The sequence below is a fragment of the Bombyx mandarina genome, chromosome 23 (genome assembly GCF_030267445.1).
Source record: "Bombyx mandarina strain Sakado chromosome 23, ASM3026744v2".
NCBI classification, from domain to species: Eukaryota; Metazoa; Arthropoda; class Insecta; order Lepidoptera; family Bombycidae; genus Bombyx; species Bombyx mandarina.
In genome coordinates, this window is record NC_143229.1 from 18,900,193 (window position 1) to 18,919,367 (window position 19,175).

At 39.4% G+C, this 19,175-nt stretch overlaps 1 protein-coding gene across 3 annotated transcripts in view; it reads left to right on the plus strand.

The window, feature by feature from the left end:
- LOC114249788 (uncharacterized) overlaps positions 1 to 14,457 on the plus strand; it is a 40,723-nt gene extending 26,266 nt beyond the window's left edge. For 2 of the 3 annotated variants that reach the window (XM_089737776.1, XM_028183490.2), the window contains exons 6-9: positions 11,563 to 11,629; positions 12,090 to 12,167; positions 13,060 to 13,421; positions 14,152 to 14,457. In XM_089737776.1, the coding sequence (XP_089593902.1) occupies positions 11,563 to 11,629; positions 12,090 to 12,167; positions 13,060 to 13,421; positions 14,152 to 14,324 (680 nt within the window). In that variant the 3' untranslated portion in view covers positions 14,325 to 14,457. The remainder of the gene's footprint in view (positions 1 to 11,562; positions 11,630 to 12,089; positions 12,168 to 13,059; positions 13,422 to 14,151) is intronic. The other variant, XM_089737777.1, reaches the window with a different exon arrangement.
- The last annotated feature ends 4,718 nt before the right edge of the window (positions 14,458 to 19,175 follow it).

Below are 19,175 nucleotides of genomic sequence, written 5' to 3' on the forward strand. Positions count from 1 at the left end.
AGCTGAACGGCCTCGTCAGCTTGGTTCCCCTCAGGCTGGTCTCCCTCGACCACCCCAACCTGGTCTTCCTGCTCCTCTTCAACACGATCACCATGGGACTCATTCTCATTGGATAAGTGCCCATCGTATTCATCATCATCTAAAACAGAAAACTCTTAGTAAGCTGCTCAATGTTTGTTCTTGCTATTATTAGTAGTCACCCACTCCAACCAGACCACAAGTGTGCACTTCAAGTGATCATATCAGAATAGGCGGCCACCAATATCCGTATACGTTAGGCACATACGGTATAGAAAAACGCTTAAAGTTAATTGTTTCGCCAATGAATGAGTCCGACTGAGTAAACAATCACTTGCGTCATTGTCAATTGCCAAATGCCAACAAACATTGAAACATAACCGTTAGCATTACCATCCAATAACCACTATCGGGGTTTTTAGAGGGCAATATCAACTACGAAGCGTTGCCACAATGTCGGGGCACTGCCACAATGTCGGGGCATTGCCACAATGTCGGGGCAAAACAACAGCCACAATGTCGGGGCAAAACAACAGCCACAATGTCGGGGCAAAACAACAGCCACAATGTCGGGGCATTGCCACAATGTCGGGGGCGACTAACGCCGGGTGCTGATCAGTAGGGGCGCCACCAGCAGGCACACCCACCAGGCAGCGGATCAGCGAGACGCCTCTGCGCGCCTCAGCCGGCACGCACCACCACTGCCTCTGGAGACCTCTTGCCACGCCAGGGCACCATGTGCAGTGCCGCAGCCTGCGTTGTCTTCCCGTAGTCCCCACTGAAATCATTGAACAGAGGCATCCCGCTCGGCCACACTGACCGGATCGTAGTAAACCGAAAAATTGAACCATAACAATCATTGACAACACAAGGTCAAAACACAATAATCAGAAACTATAACAACTCATATCGTATAAAACGTTCTTGGCCTGGCTGTCTGCGCAGCTAGTGTCATTTATGCCACTCATATTATCATTACTACAAATGATAAAACCAATACACATCACTTCACAATATAGAGTCAGCGACTCTCAGGTCATTACTAGACCAACACAACAATAGTCTCCTTTGAGACAAAGGTATCCGCTATACCACTCGATGGAGGTACTCTCACCTCACTCATCACAGTCTTCTACGTTTAACTCGTCAGTAGCATTACTTAGAGGCAACTTTTCTTTATGTAATCATGAGTGTTGTAGGTTCTACTATCAGATTCAACTACATCATCATCCAACATCATCATCATTATCATCAAATTTTACTAACTTAGCCACATTGCTTCTATCGGTGTCGAAATCATTCAAACTTCTGTGAAGTCTTGCTTTAATGTTACGGGACTGATCCAAATAAAAATAATTCGACTCACCAAATTGTTCTAATTTTCCCAAAAATTACCCGATATTACGCAGCTACCGGCACGTCGCTTGCGTGCTACTGCCGCAGGAACCATCGAGGGGCCCGAGCTGGCGGCAATGCTCGTGAGGCACCATCCTCACCATTCGGTAAGGTCCACGGATTCCCGGATATAGATTTCCTGTAGACTCGACCTAGTTCTCGAAACTTCACGGCTCCGAGACACCTCAGTCATGACATCACTAATTAGCGTCCTCACCACAGATGTGGTGGCGTCTGTTCCCACCAGAAGCTGCAGGGTAGATATCTGTTGTCTTGCGTTTTGTGATGTTCAGAATGAGCAACAATCCTGTCCGCCGTGCCAACGCTCTCATCACGCAGCGCCTGGGAAGCTTGGCCCGTTCCGTGCGTCTCCGCATCAGCCACGGACACCTCGTTGGCCCCCGAAGCCGACATCAGAGTGCGCCCTCCAGCGCTCGGATGCAGTAACGGAGTCGACGTTAATGGTGTCGTAACCAGCAACCGGCCCTCTAGTGCATTTAACCTCTCGAGTATTTGATTTAACGGATCGCACCGCACACTATCACGACGGCCAAATGAACTATCGCGGCGCCTGCGCCGAGTTTCTAAGTAAGGAGATCTACTGCGCGCATGGCGCGAATGGCTGCGTCTACTCGAACCATTATCATTACTACGCGATTCACCACGACGTTCACGTGAATTCCGTCGATTATCTTGTCGCCTGGGAGGAGTACGGCGACTCATAGATCTAAACTCGCGATCCGACATGATGATCACACCCGAAAACAAGCACTCATAGGAAAATAATTAATTTAACGGGTAGTTGCAACTTAAAATCACACGAAAACTATTTTCGATTATAAACGATGGCGAACGATAAAAAGAAAAGCGCGCGTACCGATCCCACTTCTGATATTAGAAATCAGAAGTGAAAGAGGGTTTTTTTAAAATAAGAAAATGATACCCTAAGGATGATTTATCAGAACGAAAAACAATTACGAAAACTAGGAATTAATAAATCACGACACCACAATAATTAGCACTAGATTACACGTCCGTTGCATCCGAGCGCACGCAGCCAAGTGACCGACGATCTAAACCGGCCGGCTAGCCTGGCGCGATGACGTGACTCTCGCCCCACCACCTGACGTCACTGAGTAGAGGGGCCGGGTAGTGACAAATTCTCTAACAATAGTTTAAAAAAATAACAGTTTAAAGAAACTAAAAAAATACGCTTTTATAGATAATCCCCCAAAAAAGTAGAAAATGGGTGCTTTTCAGGATATTATCAAAATAACCCTTCTACTCATATCAGTCTGTTCATAAAATATGTATAACTACTGAGACCATGCATCCCACCCGTTTTTACAATAAAATATTTTTTCTTACACAATTTTTAATTCAAATCTATTCAATTTTATTTTCTATTATTTAGCTGGATTTTCTATAAAAGCGTATTTTATTAGTTTTTTTTAAACTGTTAGTTTCAAATAGCTTTTCTGCAAAGTTGTAATAATCTCGCTTATACCAAATAGCGTTTCAACCCTCGATACGATGCCTTCGCTGTCAAGAAATAACGAAGGGATAATATTAAAGGAATCAAACGCAAATCAAGAAATTAATTGTCCACTCCGTAACGTAAACTTCGGATTTAAGCTTTAATTAAGCTATACATTCGCTAACAAGCCTATAACTTAGGTCTGACCGAGATAAGCTCGTTCAGCGACGTGAGCTTAAATGGTACAACAATGGAAACTTAGCCGCCTTTCAGATAAAGCTGTTGCGCAATTTAAAATCTGGATATGACGCGTTTTAGTCCGCGGAATGATGTTATGTCATTTTTGGTTGTTTATTTAGTAATTTGCAATCGAAGAACGCCAATTTCGAGACCATGATTTTTATAGAAAGAGAGGGAGAGTATTCTTTATTGTACCTACTCAAAAAAAAGCGAAACATTAAACACAAAAAATAAGTGCAATTGACGGTCTTATCGCTAAGAGCGATCTCTTCCAGAAAAGCATCAGATGAAAAAGAATCATTTAGAAACGAATTACACGCGGTGTACCAATCAATTGAAACACATGTCTCAAGGCGGGTTGCGGCTTTTACGTTGTAGATCTCTATGGGCTCCGGTAACCACTTAACACGAGTTTGGCCGTGAGCTCGTAAGCATTAAAAACAAATAAAGAAAAAATACCATCGACTTTTTTTTATAATTTCTTTACGATATTTTTTATTAAGTTCACGACCCGCGGAGACCGAAGAAAATACTACAAAGGTCCTAAATTAGCAGTACGCTAAAGATAAATTCGCTCGAGTCTATCTCGGAAAGGCGATGTCATCATTCCTATAGATTTTAGATAGTTTCAAATACGCCATCTAATTTATCAGATGAGAAATAATAGTGATAGCTATAAGCTATAAAGCGCGATGAAACGCTCGGATTTGTATCAGTCGAATTTATTAAGGATTGTGCCCACAAAATGCTAGGTAAAAATAAAAAAAACACGTGTGGCACTCGGGGACTGCCGCGGTAGAGCTATTGCATGGCATTTTTTATCAACTTATGCAATTATAATTAGATAATAATAATTTAAAATTAAAACAAAAAAAATAATACCACGCTATATTTATAAACATTAACAAAAGCAAAACATTAACTGTCCCCTTCACACTCATAAACTAAACCGCGCGAGATTGAGATGGGCAGACTTTTCATGATGCGCATGCAGTGCGACGTCACGCCGCGGGCTTATTCACAAACACTACAAGCGCAACGCAAAAGCGTGAATGTGTTGAACGCGAGCTACATAGTAGGCGGAGTGGGGGTGTTATGTTTTATTTTGTTACGGAATTTCTTGATTCGGTCGCCGCGTTCAAAGCCCGCGATAAAAGCTATGCAATAGCTTAATAATAATAACTAGAAACAAATGACGCATTGTCATCCTGGCCCAATTTAAGATTCCCTGATTTATACGTACCAGAGACTGGTAAACATACTGATATATGTTTAAATACATATATAGAAAATAGACGCCCAGGTAAAGAGTTTCATATGTGGATTAAAACACTTAATTAATTGATAAGCATTATTTAACATGAACACGCACTTGACCGAACACTATTAGAGACAAGAGAGAAGTTAAGTAAAGAGCGAGACAGCTATATTTTAGAATGACAGATGTCGAATGCGTTTAGGAATTGGTTTGATATCTCACAAAGAGCAAACAGTCCTTTTCATCATAGAATGTTTGCTCGATGTGAGAATCGAACCTACGACCCTCGGCGCAATAGATAATCTACTGACATAACTTTTGAAGGAACCGTGTCACAGATAATTTTTCTTTTGCTACTTAAATACCAGTAGCTTCGAAGGGCTATTCTGGTTGCAGCTTAACTGCTTAACAAACTCACGGAGCTCAGCCCGAGAGACGTTGTTAGCACTAGCTAAGCAAGGAATCCCGACTCACTGAGAAGATCCGGTGAGAAACTTAACAGGTCAGCTGATGCGATGCTCCAAGTGCCAGTGTTGATTTGACTGCGACCGTGTGACTAATCATGAAGCAGGTATAATTGATGGAGGAATAACGTACTTAATAACTGACTGACTTTTGTAACACAGGTTTTCCTAGCATAAAAGTCAGGGAATTTTGTTATTGTATACCTAATAAAAAAAGCCATGTATATTATTATACTAATGTTAAGAATTCTTATACGTGTTTGCATTTTAAGAGGCTTGAATATTATTATTATTATTATTAAAAAATAAACATTACGCTTTACAGTGCGATGAGTGGGTAGCCACAATTACAATGAACATCGAACTTAAGTGTCTCTGGGTGATTTTTTTTGCCATGAAGCAGTAATTTGTTCCGGCTGGGAGGTTGGGAGTGGGACAGCCTTTTTAATGTAAAACTGAGATCTTAGAACTCATATCTCAACGTGGGTGATGGCATTGAAGTTGTTTTTTACCTGTCTGAGACAAAATAATAATAATTCACGTATTTTGAATTGAAATTAAATAGCCAATGCGTTTAATCGCAACCTATATTATAGCTTTGAAATGTAAAATCATCTTTCTGTTTCACAAACGATAGACTCGCTTCGTAACTGGCTACCGCTGTATGTATAAATTCGCCAATATACGCGTACAGTACAACGTGAGAACCTACTGTCTTGTATGGTCCAAGTGATAAACTTAAAAAAAGTTTCTGAGATAGAACGTCACGATTGAAAACAGTCAAGGTAAAAACGCGATTTGCGCGCATAATACTGAGCTGTAATGACCATCCCCGAATCCACTTTCGGTGCTTTTAGGCTCTTCAAGAACCGGTCACCGTCCTCGTCGACTCCGAAGAGTTCGACGTGTGAACTATCCCATAGACACAACCCACTGAGTTTCTCGCCGGATCTTTTCAGTGGGTCGCGATTCCGATCCAGTGGTAGATTTAGCGAGGCACTGCTCTTGCTAGGGCTAGTGTTAGTCTATGGTTGAGCCGGTGAGCTCACCTTCCGGTTCGTGTGAAGTTGTAATAGCCTTAGGCTACCAACGATTAGGTAGGGAAAAAAATGACCCAAGTAAGTAATACTAGCATATGTAGTAAGTAGTACAAGCTATAATTTTTTTTCCTTTGGGGCGGGTCCCACCGTAATCAGGATGTGAAACTGCACTAAACTCGAGAAGTACTCGTATTAATTCCAGCTCCACAGTAGTGCTAGTCTCCTCCTTGTGTCGATAATCTTCAATGATGAGGGTCGTAGCCTCATGAGGCTTTCTTGTGAAAATACACATGTTGGGATCCTGCGTCCTTCCACGGCAGTGCTTTTGGAAGAGATTTAGTTCTTCGAGGCCGCTGAAGCCTTATTTGGGTCCGGCTAATTAACCGCCGCCCGACAAGCGGCGTTGACTGTTTTACGGTGGAAAGGTTGAACTCCAACTTAACCCTCTTTTCTGATCCGGACCGGCATTGGCAGAGTTAGCAGTGCTAGTAAATTTAATTTAAAAAAAAATTTAATCGCCCCGCCGATGATTTTGGACCATACAGGAAGTCAACTGAAACCAACCAATCAAAGCTACAAAGGAGGACTGCCAACCATATTGTCATGGAAATTGAAAGTTTTGGAATGGCCACGAAGCGTGTGATTTATTAATTTTGTGTGGCCACTAAACTAACTGTATTGAACGGGTTTGTACGAAGCCAACCAGGCTAAATATTTTTACGTTATTTGCTTGTGCAAGTGGCTTATCCGTTGTTAAGTGTTTATCGCACTAGGCCCCAATCTTTGAAATTGCAAGACGTGAATGCTTCACGATGCACATAGGCAGAGTTGTCGTAATTTTGTTTTTACGGGTGTGATTTTTATTAAACGCTGATATTCCTACATCGTTGGAGTCTTCGTAATCAAATATTTCCTTAGAAAACGTGGTGCTTGTCTGCGGAATTATAACTTTGTCCCGCTGATATACTGCAAAAAAATAATATCGAAAGACGACTCTATTAGCTGTTTTGTTCCGTAACTTATAAAGTGGAGCAATCAATGATTGTCGTTAGAAAGGATGGTTGGACAATGCTCGCGGCACACCGCCCTTCGTCCTAAGACAACTGTGCTACCGGTTCTGCAAAGGGCCGCATTAGAAGCTGCACTCCGGGAATCGTGATGCCTTAACATGTTGGACGCCACATGAAAAATCGAGTTTTTTTATTGCTTGGATGGGTGGACGAGCTCACAGCCCACCTAGTGTTAAGTGGTTACTGGAGCCCATAGACATCTATGACGTAAATGCGCCACCCACCTTCAGATATAAGATCTAAGATCTCAGTATAGTTACAACGGCTGCCCCACCCTTCAAAGCGAAACGCATTACTGCTTCACGGCTGAAATAGCCAGGGTGGTGGTACCTACCCTTGCGGACTCACAAAAGGTCCTACCACCAGTAAAAATGAATAAAAAAATATCTGCTTTGAAATGAGCCGAAAAGTCAACTAAGTTTTTTTTTTTCGGGCAGGGTTCGAACCTCCTACGAGGTATTCGCGCCTAGGGGTCACGCGGGGTATGTGAGACTTGAAGGTCTGCAGATGGTGGAAGCAGACCAAACAAAGATACATGAACAAACAGAACACAAACTAAATGCCGCTCTGTGTCTCCGGTCGTTGTAGGCTCTGCAGTTCACGATACAACATTCTCCAACATTTCAATGTATGCTAATTTAACTCGTGAGCAATCAAAGAACAATAAAACTAAGCAATTATGTTTAAGACTCGGAAAAACAAAGGTACGTACATAAAAACAGTTATGCAAATAATAACAATTAATGTTACATACCTTCGTTTTTTTTTAAATGTAAATCCGATACGGTCTTGGTGTAAATGATGGTCGTAAATAAACAGCTCGCGCTGATTTTCAGTCGAGATCCGGGACAAAGGCACAGTAAACATCTGGCGTTCAGAATTTCGGTTTTATTAGTTATGTTAAATTATACCGTCCGTTTAGTGCATTTTCATCTAACAATCGCCTTGAGTTGCATGAGAATTTTCTAGAATCGTTCGATTATTGAGTGTGCTTAGTGCGAGTTTTTTAACATTTTTTTACTACTTAAGCTGATAGCCTTTAGAGGCTATTTCAGCGTAACCTTAACTAGTAGATGGAGCTCACGGGGCTCAAACCGGAGTGATGCTAACACTGACCCTAGCAAGAGTAGTGCTTCGCAGAATCTACCACCGGATCGGAAACGCGACCCACTGAGAAGATCCGGCGAGAAACTCAGTGGGCTGTGTCTGTGGGTTAATTTACTCGTCGAGCCCTTCGTCGCAAGTGACGGGTTCGACGAGAACGATGACCGGAATGTAAATGCCACTTTGAGACATGAGTTCTAAGGTCTCAGTTTTTACAGTAATGGCTGCTTCGCCCTTCAAAACGAAACGCATTAGTGCAAATTATAATTTTGCGGGTTTGATTTTTATTACACACCGCTACTTAGATTCGATTTCATTAACATAGCGAACGGACGAATTACATTGTAATATAAAAACTTAATCGATAATAGTCGTAGTCGCTTCCGATACGTCGATATTCGGATGTTAATTCGCGAATCATATCGCGTTCCTACTAGCGAAATAATCGATTAATTGTTATGATATCGAAGGAAATAAACGTTTCGCGTTGCCCAAGCTATCAATATTTATGGGCATAAATGAGCATACAATGTATGCTTTAAAGGCTTTTTTTTTGTATAGTTAACAAACGTTAATCGGTTAGATACATTAATATTCATGAATATCAACTGTGGAGTGTATTACGTTTTAAACGTAGCGTTTTAAGCGCTTACAACGTTTTGTTTTTCTCTCTTTATTGTTTTCATTTTAAGAACCTCAAATTTGACCGGATTCGAATTCCGTGATTTTTAGAATAAGGATGTGGATTCATTAACACGCCGATATAAGGCTCAACCTGGGTTTGTTTATGCAATAGTACATTATGCACCAAGGGAGATAAGTAGGACATTTCCTCCCGCGTGTAAAATGGCAAACACGCGGGATGAGATGTCCTACTTTTTTCCCGCAGTGCACATCCTATTTTTTCTCCTACCAGGCCGAAAGTTCGACATTGTAAAAAACTTAGCACCCGTGGAGTACCGAGCCGGGGTCCAGGGGCGAAGCCCTGGCGGGGGGTTAGGGGGCGGAGCCCCCCCACTAATAAAAAAATCAATTTAACTGTTTTTTAATTTTTAAATAAACTACTACTAATTGAATAAGAACTGTCTGATGAACTAATCTTTGTTTAATACTTCACTATTAAATCTTATTGCCTTTTGTTTATTTCACTTTTACACTAAGCACAACATTGCAAATTACCCGAGCACAAGAATGGCGGAGAATTTTAGGTGCGTGAGAGCAGACGTAGATACTAACGCGCATGCGCACTTGTACCCTGGGAGGAAAAGTTACACTTTCTTCCCTGTACAGCGGGAGAAAAACCGAATTTTCGGCGTACGTAGGAGAAAAAAGTATTGTTATTCTTTTTTTTTCTTTATACCTATACTGATAGCCTTGAGAGGTTATATCAGCGTTACCCTAGCGTATAGGTGAGCTTTCGGGGCACAAACCAGGAGGTGTTGCTAACACTGGCCCTAGCAAGAGCAGTGCTTAGCAGAATTACTGGTTTTTTACTGGTGGTGGGACCTCTTGTGAGTCCGCACGTGTAGGTACCACCACCCCGTCTATTTCTGCCGTGAAGCAGTAATGCGTTTCGGTTCGAAGGGTGGGGTAGCCGTTGTAACCATACTGACACCTTAGAACTTATATCTCGAGGTGGGTCGCGCATTTACGTTATAGATGTCCATGGGATCCAGTAACCACTTAACACCAGATGGGCTGTGAGCTCGTCCACCCATCTAAGCAATAAAAAAAAAAAATCTACCACCGGATCGGAAACGCGACCCACTGAGAAGATCCGGCGAGAAACTCAGTGGGCTGGCACCCTTGTAGGCAGACGAGCATACGGCCCACCTGATGGTCAGCGGTTACCGTCGCCCATGGACGTCAGCAATTCCAGGGGCAGAGCCAAGCCGCTGTCTACCGTAGGTCTCGTGCGCATTGCATTAGTGCTGACGTGTGTAAGATGTTATTATATTTCGAAAAAATTAACATAACCCTACAGATTTTATAGCCTTAAATTAACCAATGCCTTTTGAACTGTTTCCCGATAAGTTTAGTGTATATTTTCGTATAGCATAATGATTTGAAGTCAATAAAAATAAAAATGCTTACACCTCCATCTCTGTACACCACACAGTGCGTTTCAAATAAGAATGTGCACGTCAATGACTTTGATTTGTCAAAGTTCGAAAAAAGTATGGACAGCAGCAAAAAAAGTTTGTCATCTATTTTTTAGTGATTTTTTTTGCCTAATCATGAAGACTATTAATATGTTTGTTTTAATGAACCCTACACCTATATAATTTTCTTGTTAGGTTGAGTACTGGTCGAGGTAAATTAAACATGAATTTAGAATATATAAAAAACTAGAGGCACGCTCCGGCTTCGCTCGGGTCATTAACAAAAATTTCAAAATAAAAAATTATAATACACACACATTAACTAACCCTTATATTTGCGTCAGGTTTCTAAAAATAGAAAAACATAAAGGTACTTTAAATAATAATTATTATTTTAATGAACTTTTATTTCCATTTAAATAATATTTGTTTTTATCATTTTTTTTATAATTTTTATATTATTATGTTTCTAATTTTCGTAACATTATTGGAGTTTTAGTAAGGATCCCTATTTTTTTTTAAAATAATATAGCCTATGTCACTCGGGGATAGTGTAGCTTTCAAACAATGAAAAAATTTTTTAAATTGGTTCAATAGTTTCGGAGCCTATTCAATACAAACAAACAAACAAATCTTTCCTCTTTATAATATTATTATTATTATTATTATTGTAGTATAGATAAAACACCTATTTAACAGTCAAGGCTGCAACACCGTCGAGTCCCATAATCTATGGACGGGCGACGATGATGATGATAACTCAAGTAGTGGGATGAGTGGAATCGGTAAACTCAAAGATTTGGATTAAAAAATTAATATTTAAAAAATCCTAACTTTTTTACTGACTTTACCAATTTTTTTTTAGATTTGACGCCTATGACGTCTCAATATGGCGCAGGTCCATGCACATTCTTATTTGAAACGCGTTATAGGTAAAGACGGTGACCGCGCCCAGTGTGTACAAAATATGTATTTTTAAATATATCTTATTTGTCAAAATATGTTTTTTTATTACTGGTGGTAGGACCTCTTGTGAGTCCGCGCGGATGGGTACCACCACCCTGCCTAATTCTGCCGTGAAGCAGTAACGCGTTTCGATTTGAAGGGTGGGGCAGCCGTTGTAAAGACCTTAGAACTTATATCTCAAGGTGGGTGGCGCATTTACGTTGTGGATGTCTATGGGCTCCAGTAACCACTTAACACCAGGTGGGCTGTGAGCTAGTCCACCCACCTAAGCAATAAAAAAATAAATAAAAAAAATTGGTGAATTATCGTTACGAAATAATCGTTTATCGATGTGTATCCTCAAAAATTAGTCACCAAATTTTTTGAAGTACCTTTTTAATAGTGATTTAAAAAAAACTTTTCCAATAATTCGATTTGTTTCGTTACAGCATCAACAAATCTGTCGCCGAGATTGAACAACAATGACGGATCTGCCGAACATCAAAACTTTATCGAGTAAGTACCTCTTAACCTTTTTTTATTTTTCCCTAGAGAGGTACCATAGAGGTTATTCCACTTACGCCCTGACAAGTAGGTAAACTCACAGAATCAACTTTTGAAAAGAGATGCTAACACTAGCCCCAGCAAGAGCAGTGCTTCGCAAAATCTACCACCGGATCGGAAACGCGACCCACTAAGAAGATCCGGTGAGAAACTCAGCCGTTATAACTATACTGAGACCTTAGAACTTAGATCTCAAGGTGGGTGGCGGCATTAACGTTGTAGATGTCTATGGGCTCCGGTAACCACTTAACATCAGGTGGGCCGTGAGCTTATATTTGGACCGTTGGTCTACCGAGCAATTTCATCAGCTCGGTGCCACAAAAATAGTCGATATAAGGATGTGCGAACGAAGCATCGTCACAGCTGCGCACTAATAAGTTAAATTCAAAACTTTTACGTTAACTTTTTGTAGGTCAAGCCATCATATACCGAAACACAGAATGGGGCCGGACCTCAGGAACGCAAGAAGACCAAAACAGAATTACAACAGGTATATACCTAACCCTAATGAACCTCTGTCGTTTTACATCCCCCTGTATTCTAGGCACGGCACTGTGGATCCCGTTTGATCGCGAATAAAGTGAATTCGCCGGAACGATTTCAAAATGTAATCTATATTCGGGGTGTGTTCAGATAGTCTCTGAAGCCATTGCGGAGTTTATACTACCCGCGTCAATGAATGTCGCCAGCAACTCTAAAGTCGCAGTCTTGATTGCATTACTACCTCTAAAATGTTCATTAATTTTTGAGGAAAAATACTTCTTCGATGACGAGCAGGAGAAAGTTGCAATAACCTCATTTGTCCTTGCCTTTATATATTTATAGATTGTATATCCTGAGTTGGTCATTCTAGAATCAGCAATGGTACTTTTATGTCCTACGTATTTCCCCTAGGGCAGTTTTTTTATTGCTTAGATAGGTGGACGAGCTCGCAGCCCACCTGGTGTTAAGTGGTTACTGGAGCCTATAGACATCCCCTATAGACATCTACAACGTGAATGCGCTACCCACCCTGAGATAAAGTTCTGAGGTCTCAGTATAGTTAAAACGGCTGCCCCGCCCTTCAAACGGAAACGCATTACTGCTTCACGGCAGAAATAAGCAGGGTGATGATATCTACCCGTGCGGACTCACAAGACGTCCTACCACCAGTAACTACGCAAATTATAATTTTGAGGGTTTGATTTTTATTACACGATGTTATTCCTTCACTGTGGGAGTCAATCGTGAACATTTGTTAAGTACGTATTTCATTAGAAAAATTGGTACCCGCCTGAGGGATTCGAACACCGGTGCATCGCTACACACGAATGCACCGGACGTCTTATCCTTTAGGCCACGACGACCGAAGTCCCTTTCAAATTTAAACTAAACAATTTCAGATTAAAACAACAAGATCAAACATCGCATCAGTCGCTTCCATCAAACGATATCTCCAAACTAGCAATGGATTTCCGAAAGCAATTCCTACCGCCGATCGTGCCATTCGCGCTTCCTAACCGCGAATCCAACGTCGAACTTAAAAACTTCCTAATAAACACGGCACTGCAAAACGTCATAGCCGGCTCGGTAAACGCGTTCCCGGACGCGTTCACGAAAACCGCTACAGACGACGCTAAAGACGTATTCAATAATAACGAAGACGTGTCGAGTCGTAGGAGGCTTCATAAATGCGACGTTGTCGGCTGTCATAAAGTTTACACGAAGAGCTCGCACCTGAAGGCGCACAAGCGCACGCATACAGGTAATTTTTTATAACAGCGCCATCTGTTGACCAGGTGGGGTTTTTTTTTCAATAGTTTTACGAGCGAATAAGTGAATAGAATAGTTCATATTATAGTTGATTATCGTCGCTCGTGAGTGTTGGTAATGCTAAGGGCAGTTAGTCAAGTTAGCTGAATACTGTTATGAAATTTTGAAATCATATCGTAGGTGAAAACGAGAACGAGAATAAAATTGACTTTTAAATCAGGGTCCCTTAATACTTATATGGGGCAAACCTTTTTTTTTTTTCGGGCCGGAGGCCGAACCTCCTATGAGGTCCCCGCGCCTAGGGGGCGCGCGGGATATGTGAGACTCAACGATCTGCAGGTGTTGAGGGCAGATCGCGGGCCCAAGGATTTCAGGGCCCACCCACTAAACGACTCCCCTGCACTCTTACACCCGACGTCCGATCTCCGTAACCCTACTCCAGGGCTATCATACAAATTTCAAACAAAATTTTATATGCAAACTTCTTTCATTAGTTTTAATCTGCTAAATTTATTTGATATCAATTGGATTAAATAATAATTTTAATACAAAAGCAAAATGCGTTATTAGTAACACGCATTTATTAACTTGGTATTAGTGTATCTTTTAAGATCATATTCGCCGAAGAAGAATCGATGACCATACAACAACTTTATAACTTCGCTCTAGTATTCTGATTAGTTAAGTTTGATATTTAATAGTTATTTTGGTTTCATTTCCAGGTGAGAAACCGTATTCCTGCGCTTGGGCGGGCTGCGAATGGCGCTTCGCCCGCTCTGACGAACTAACCCGGCACACTCGTAAGCACACAGGGCTCCGCCCCTTCACCTGCCCCGTCTGCGCTCGCTCGTTCGCGCGCTCCGATCACCTCGGCCTGCACATGAGGCGGCATTGAAGAATCGACCTAAAGATCACTAAGTAAGGCGTATATTACTATCTCAACATTATGAATCTGCGTGCGTGCTTCCTCCTTGGCTTATACATGAATCACTAAAAACTTCACACGAGTAAATAAAACGTGAAATGAATCTTCAGTTTTAGATTACCCGCAAAAATAAATAATTACCAAGTGATTTAGATTAAGTAACAGATTATAATAATGGCGGTCAGACTTTGTGGCTTATGTATGGTATTCAGAGTTCAGCTCTTTTTTTCCCTACCTCTGCTGATAGCCTTGAGAAGCTATTTCAGTTTCTCCTTGACGTATAGGTGTGTTACTAACACTGGTCCTAGCAGTGCTTAGCAGAATCTACTACCGAACGAAAACGCGACTCACTAAAAAAACTCAGTGGGCTGTGTCTGTGGGTTAATTTACTCGTCGAGCCTTTCGTTGCAAGCGACGGGTTCGGCGAGGACGATGACCGGTGCATGAGGTATCTAAAAGCATCGTTAGTGGATCCGAAATGACGTGGTTAGGGCGACGTCGACCACGTTCAGCATTAACTCAAGTAACCGCTAGATAACGGCAATTTGAAGGTATGATCCTGAAGGACCGAAATAGGAAAATACGAAGGATATAGTGAATTGACTTCAAAATGTCTTCTTTCTTTGATGTGTTTAATATTTATAGAGAATGCTGACTTTTATTATTGATAAATTAATTGAATTGAACTCTGAATGTGTTTGTAGGTTTCTTGAAGCAATTTTAACCGACTCAGATGTTCGGCTTTTGGTTTGCAGACGGCGGCACAAAAATTCCAGCCTTGATATATAGATGACGCCACACGATTAAGTTCAGAAAATTACTATCCTTTTATTTTTTCCTTTATGAAATCTGTGGTTCATTTGTGACTTGTTTTTTCTTTCTTCAACATTATAAAGTATTGTGAGACCTTATTTGGTAGCGTCATTGAATCTTCTCAGTATCTCTGACCTCTATTGTTTTAATGTCGTGTGAAGTTTCCGATTAAAATTCATTTATTTTAGACATTTATTGTCTGTTTTGTATGTTCCTTCGAACTTCACCCAAGATTACCGTTCTTAATTGACCTCCCGTGTGCTTTTAAGTCTATGTTAAGACTTCTTATTCGTAATGTACGTTATTGCGTGTTGAAGGTACCATAGCAAAACTAGATCAACCGATTCATTAATCTCAAAGTGAATTATAATACGCGACGCTTCTAGTATATTAATAAATCTACTGACAACATTATCCTCGACCGAAAAAGACTTATAATAAGGGCATTATGTTATTGTGATTTTTTTTGCTCAAATAAAAAATGACAATATTTTTAATATAAATTTAAGTGAATAGTTTTATAAATAGATTTTTCTTATACACGATGTTATTAATAAGTATGCTAATGAATTGTTATCTCAATTTCTCGGAGCCTCATCGTCTAAAGCGCTTGCTATTCTGCGGGCGGATAGTCCTAAGTAGCGATTAGAGAGTAAACAGCAGAAGTTGTTATATGAAAGCTTTTATTCGGTAAATAAGATAACTTAAAAGCTAATTATGGCGGTAAGTTAGCGAGACCACCACTAAATAAATTCCAATATACGTCATATAAGCTTGAATATAAAAAAATGTGGGTTAGGCCACTTTTGCGCTGATGGCCTAATTTATTTTTTCCTTGAATTTACGGCCTGATATGAAGAAGCACATATAAGCGTGCTATTTTATTTTCAAGGTAATATAATAAAAATATATATTGTGTATAAATTTTAAAGCCAGCAATAAAACTACTAGTATAATAAGGTATACGCACGTAAATATAGTTATCTTTATGATATTTTTAAAAGGAATATTAAGGTCGAGATTGGTTTGGCTCCGCTAATACATATACGTTAAAATCAGACCTTATATTGTAGGACGTAAGGTAGCTTTTTCTGAAACAAATTATGTATTCGTGTACCTTAGCAGCGGAAACATTTGCTGTAAATGTGTATTATTTAGAATTAATTAAACACATGGGGCCAGTATTCCTGTAAAAATTCGTACTGTATTAAGTATTATTTTTTTATTAGTATAATTTTCTTAATTTCCTTTGGTAACAGTGGCAATAATATTTGATCTCAAATTGGTTTAATTTTTTATTGAACTTGTGATTTTTATATTTTTCTATTAAAACGCCATCTGTTTTTAACGGATTAAATTTATAATTTAATAAGTTTTCCGCCAACATTGTAATAAGTTTTGTATTATAAATTTGGAATATACTATAGAAAAATGATTTATGAAACATTAAAAAAAACATCATTTTTTATTTTAAAAAAATATTGGAAAGTCCAGTCAGTTCTTTCTCGCATCGGCAGATGGCGTTATATTCAAATCTTTAAAAAATGTTGATAGATCTTTAAAAAAAATTATTGTGATCTCAATTTTCGTCTCTACAATATAACTTAAAAAGAAAACTACATATCTATATAAATTTTTACAATGTATTTTATTATTATTTTTAGTTAGCATTTTCGCAGGCCAGTAAATGTTAGTGCGATTATGGTTCTTAATTTCAGAGCTGTTCGGTAGGTTTTTGATGGTTTCTTTTAATAAACAATATTTTTAATATTAATAAAAAAAACATGATCTACTATAAATGTATTTAGCGCCATCAAAATATAATTCCAACGCATTACTAGCTCTGAAATTTCGAACGAAAATTATGTGTGTTAAGTTTTTATAAGTAGATTTAATAATGAAAATTAGGTGCTAAATCTAATGCTAATGATGGTGTAATTAATCTAAGAGGAAAACGCTTTCCTTATAATTAAATATGAAGAGTATTTTTTATGTCTTCCGTGACCACTAAACCGGGTGCTAGACTGAGAATCATACCCTGAAAATGAAGGTTGTTGAGTCGAATATCCAAGATATCGATTTTTCATTAATTAAACTAATTCATTTCTATTGTAATTGTATATTAATTATGAAAATTCAGAATCTACATGAACTCAATTTTTCGTCCAGTAGTCGAAATGAAAAATATTCATAAATTATTTATATTAATACCTACGAATTTGTTGGTGCTGGAGATAATTAGTGGATTAGCGGATAAGTGTTTAGAAAATGATTCCTATATTAATTAGGTTAGTTCAGATCACGTTTGTACCTTTTTGCTATTTTTTTTTTTTTATTGTTTTGTGAAAAATAAATTTTATAACAAGCCTTTGTTTTGTGTTTTTTTTTGTTTCATTAATCGGTTAATTAACTCACGGCCCACCTGGTGTTAAGTGGTTGCTTGAGCCCGTGGACATCATAACGTGAATGCCGCCGTTCACCTTCATATTTGAGGTCTATCACACTCCTGTTTCTCCATCATCGTGGAAATAATTTGTGAACTTTTCTTAAGTACTTGAGTTTTTGAAATGGTATAGTCGCATGTAAGTCAGTACCAGGTCAAAATAGCTGCTAGGGATGGTACTGGTGGATGCTAAAGCCAAGACACCGGAAAGAATATAGTGCTTATGAAGAAACCTTCACTCAGGTTTGGGTGTACACAGGTTAAATAAGAGATAATCGCATAGCTCGACACCAGTAGAGACCTTATTCATTAGGCCACAACGACCTCAAATTTACGTAACGCGGGAGATCTTACGATGAGGTAGTGTCCGCATCTCGCTGGCACCTAAAGAACTATAATTTGAATTATAAAAAAAAATATAATTTGCGTAATTACTAGTGGTAGGACCTCTTGTGAGTCCGCACGGGTAGGTACCACCACTCTGCCTATTTTTGCCGTGAAGCAGTAATGCGTTTCTGTTTGAAGGGCGGAGCAGCCGTTGTAGACCTTAGAACTTATATCTCAAGGTGTGTGGCGCATTTAAGTTGTAGATATCTATGGGCTCCGTTAACAGCTTAACACAGGTGGGCCGTGAGCTCGTCCACCATCTAAGAAAAGCCGTTATGAGCTTTCGGATCTGAGACCGCATTTATATTACCTGTCATTGTTATAATAGAACACCACAAGGACTGAATTCGTTTAGCAAGATACCCCTGACGGGGAAGAAAGCCGGCGGGGGGGGGGAGTAGAAATCGCTGGTCGACCACCGTAGTCACTGAATGATTATTAGTCTATAGAGGAAAGATGTTAAATTGTGTTCAGATCAGCTACCTATCTTTTAATTAGTATTTTTTTTAGAAGACAAACAGGAACTTAAAAAATATTAATAAACTAACTGTCGTGGCGTGCAACCTGTTTGACGGTACATAAGACACCTACAACTAGACACAGACTAAGACAGATACTCGACAAGAATTCGAAAATAAAGAGAGAAATGGAACGAGGGCGGACGTGACCAGAGTCAGGAATTTACTTATAATGACCTCCTAAAAGACGGCCACGAACCAGACGACAAGGAACGAATTGACCGTTTTCATATGTACATAAAATAGACAAAAGAAGTAAACGACCGTTCACTAACTTTACAACTAAAAACCATTTGAATGTCTCCGCATTTAAATAACTAAACGTCCATTGTTCGTTGCTCGCTCATCATTAAACTATACTTTCGACTGTTATAGTTTTGATTCGTCGTAAGAAATTGAAACGCGCGATTAGAAACGAAATAGAACAACGCCATCTAGTTTTCAGTGAACACACTAATTTGAAATTAAATTTGACCTTCATTAAAAAAACTTTTTTGTTTAGAGAAAAAGTTTATTTGAAGTTTAGTTTATCTGACTTATTTACAATCAAAACTCCAGTGTCATGTAGCAAAGGGAAATAACGTGAAAAATTAATCATAAAATAAATAAATAAAAACATGTAAAAATATCCAAAAATAAAGAAAAAGCTGATCGTTCAAA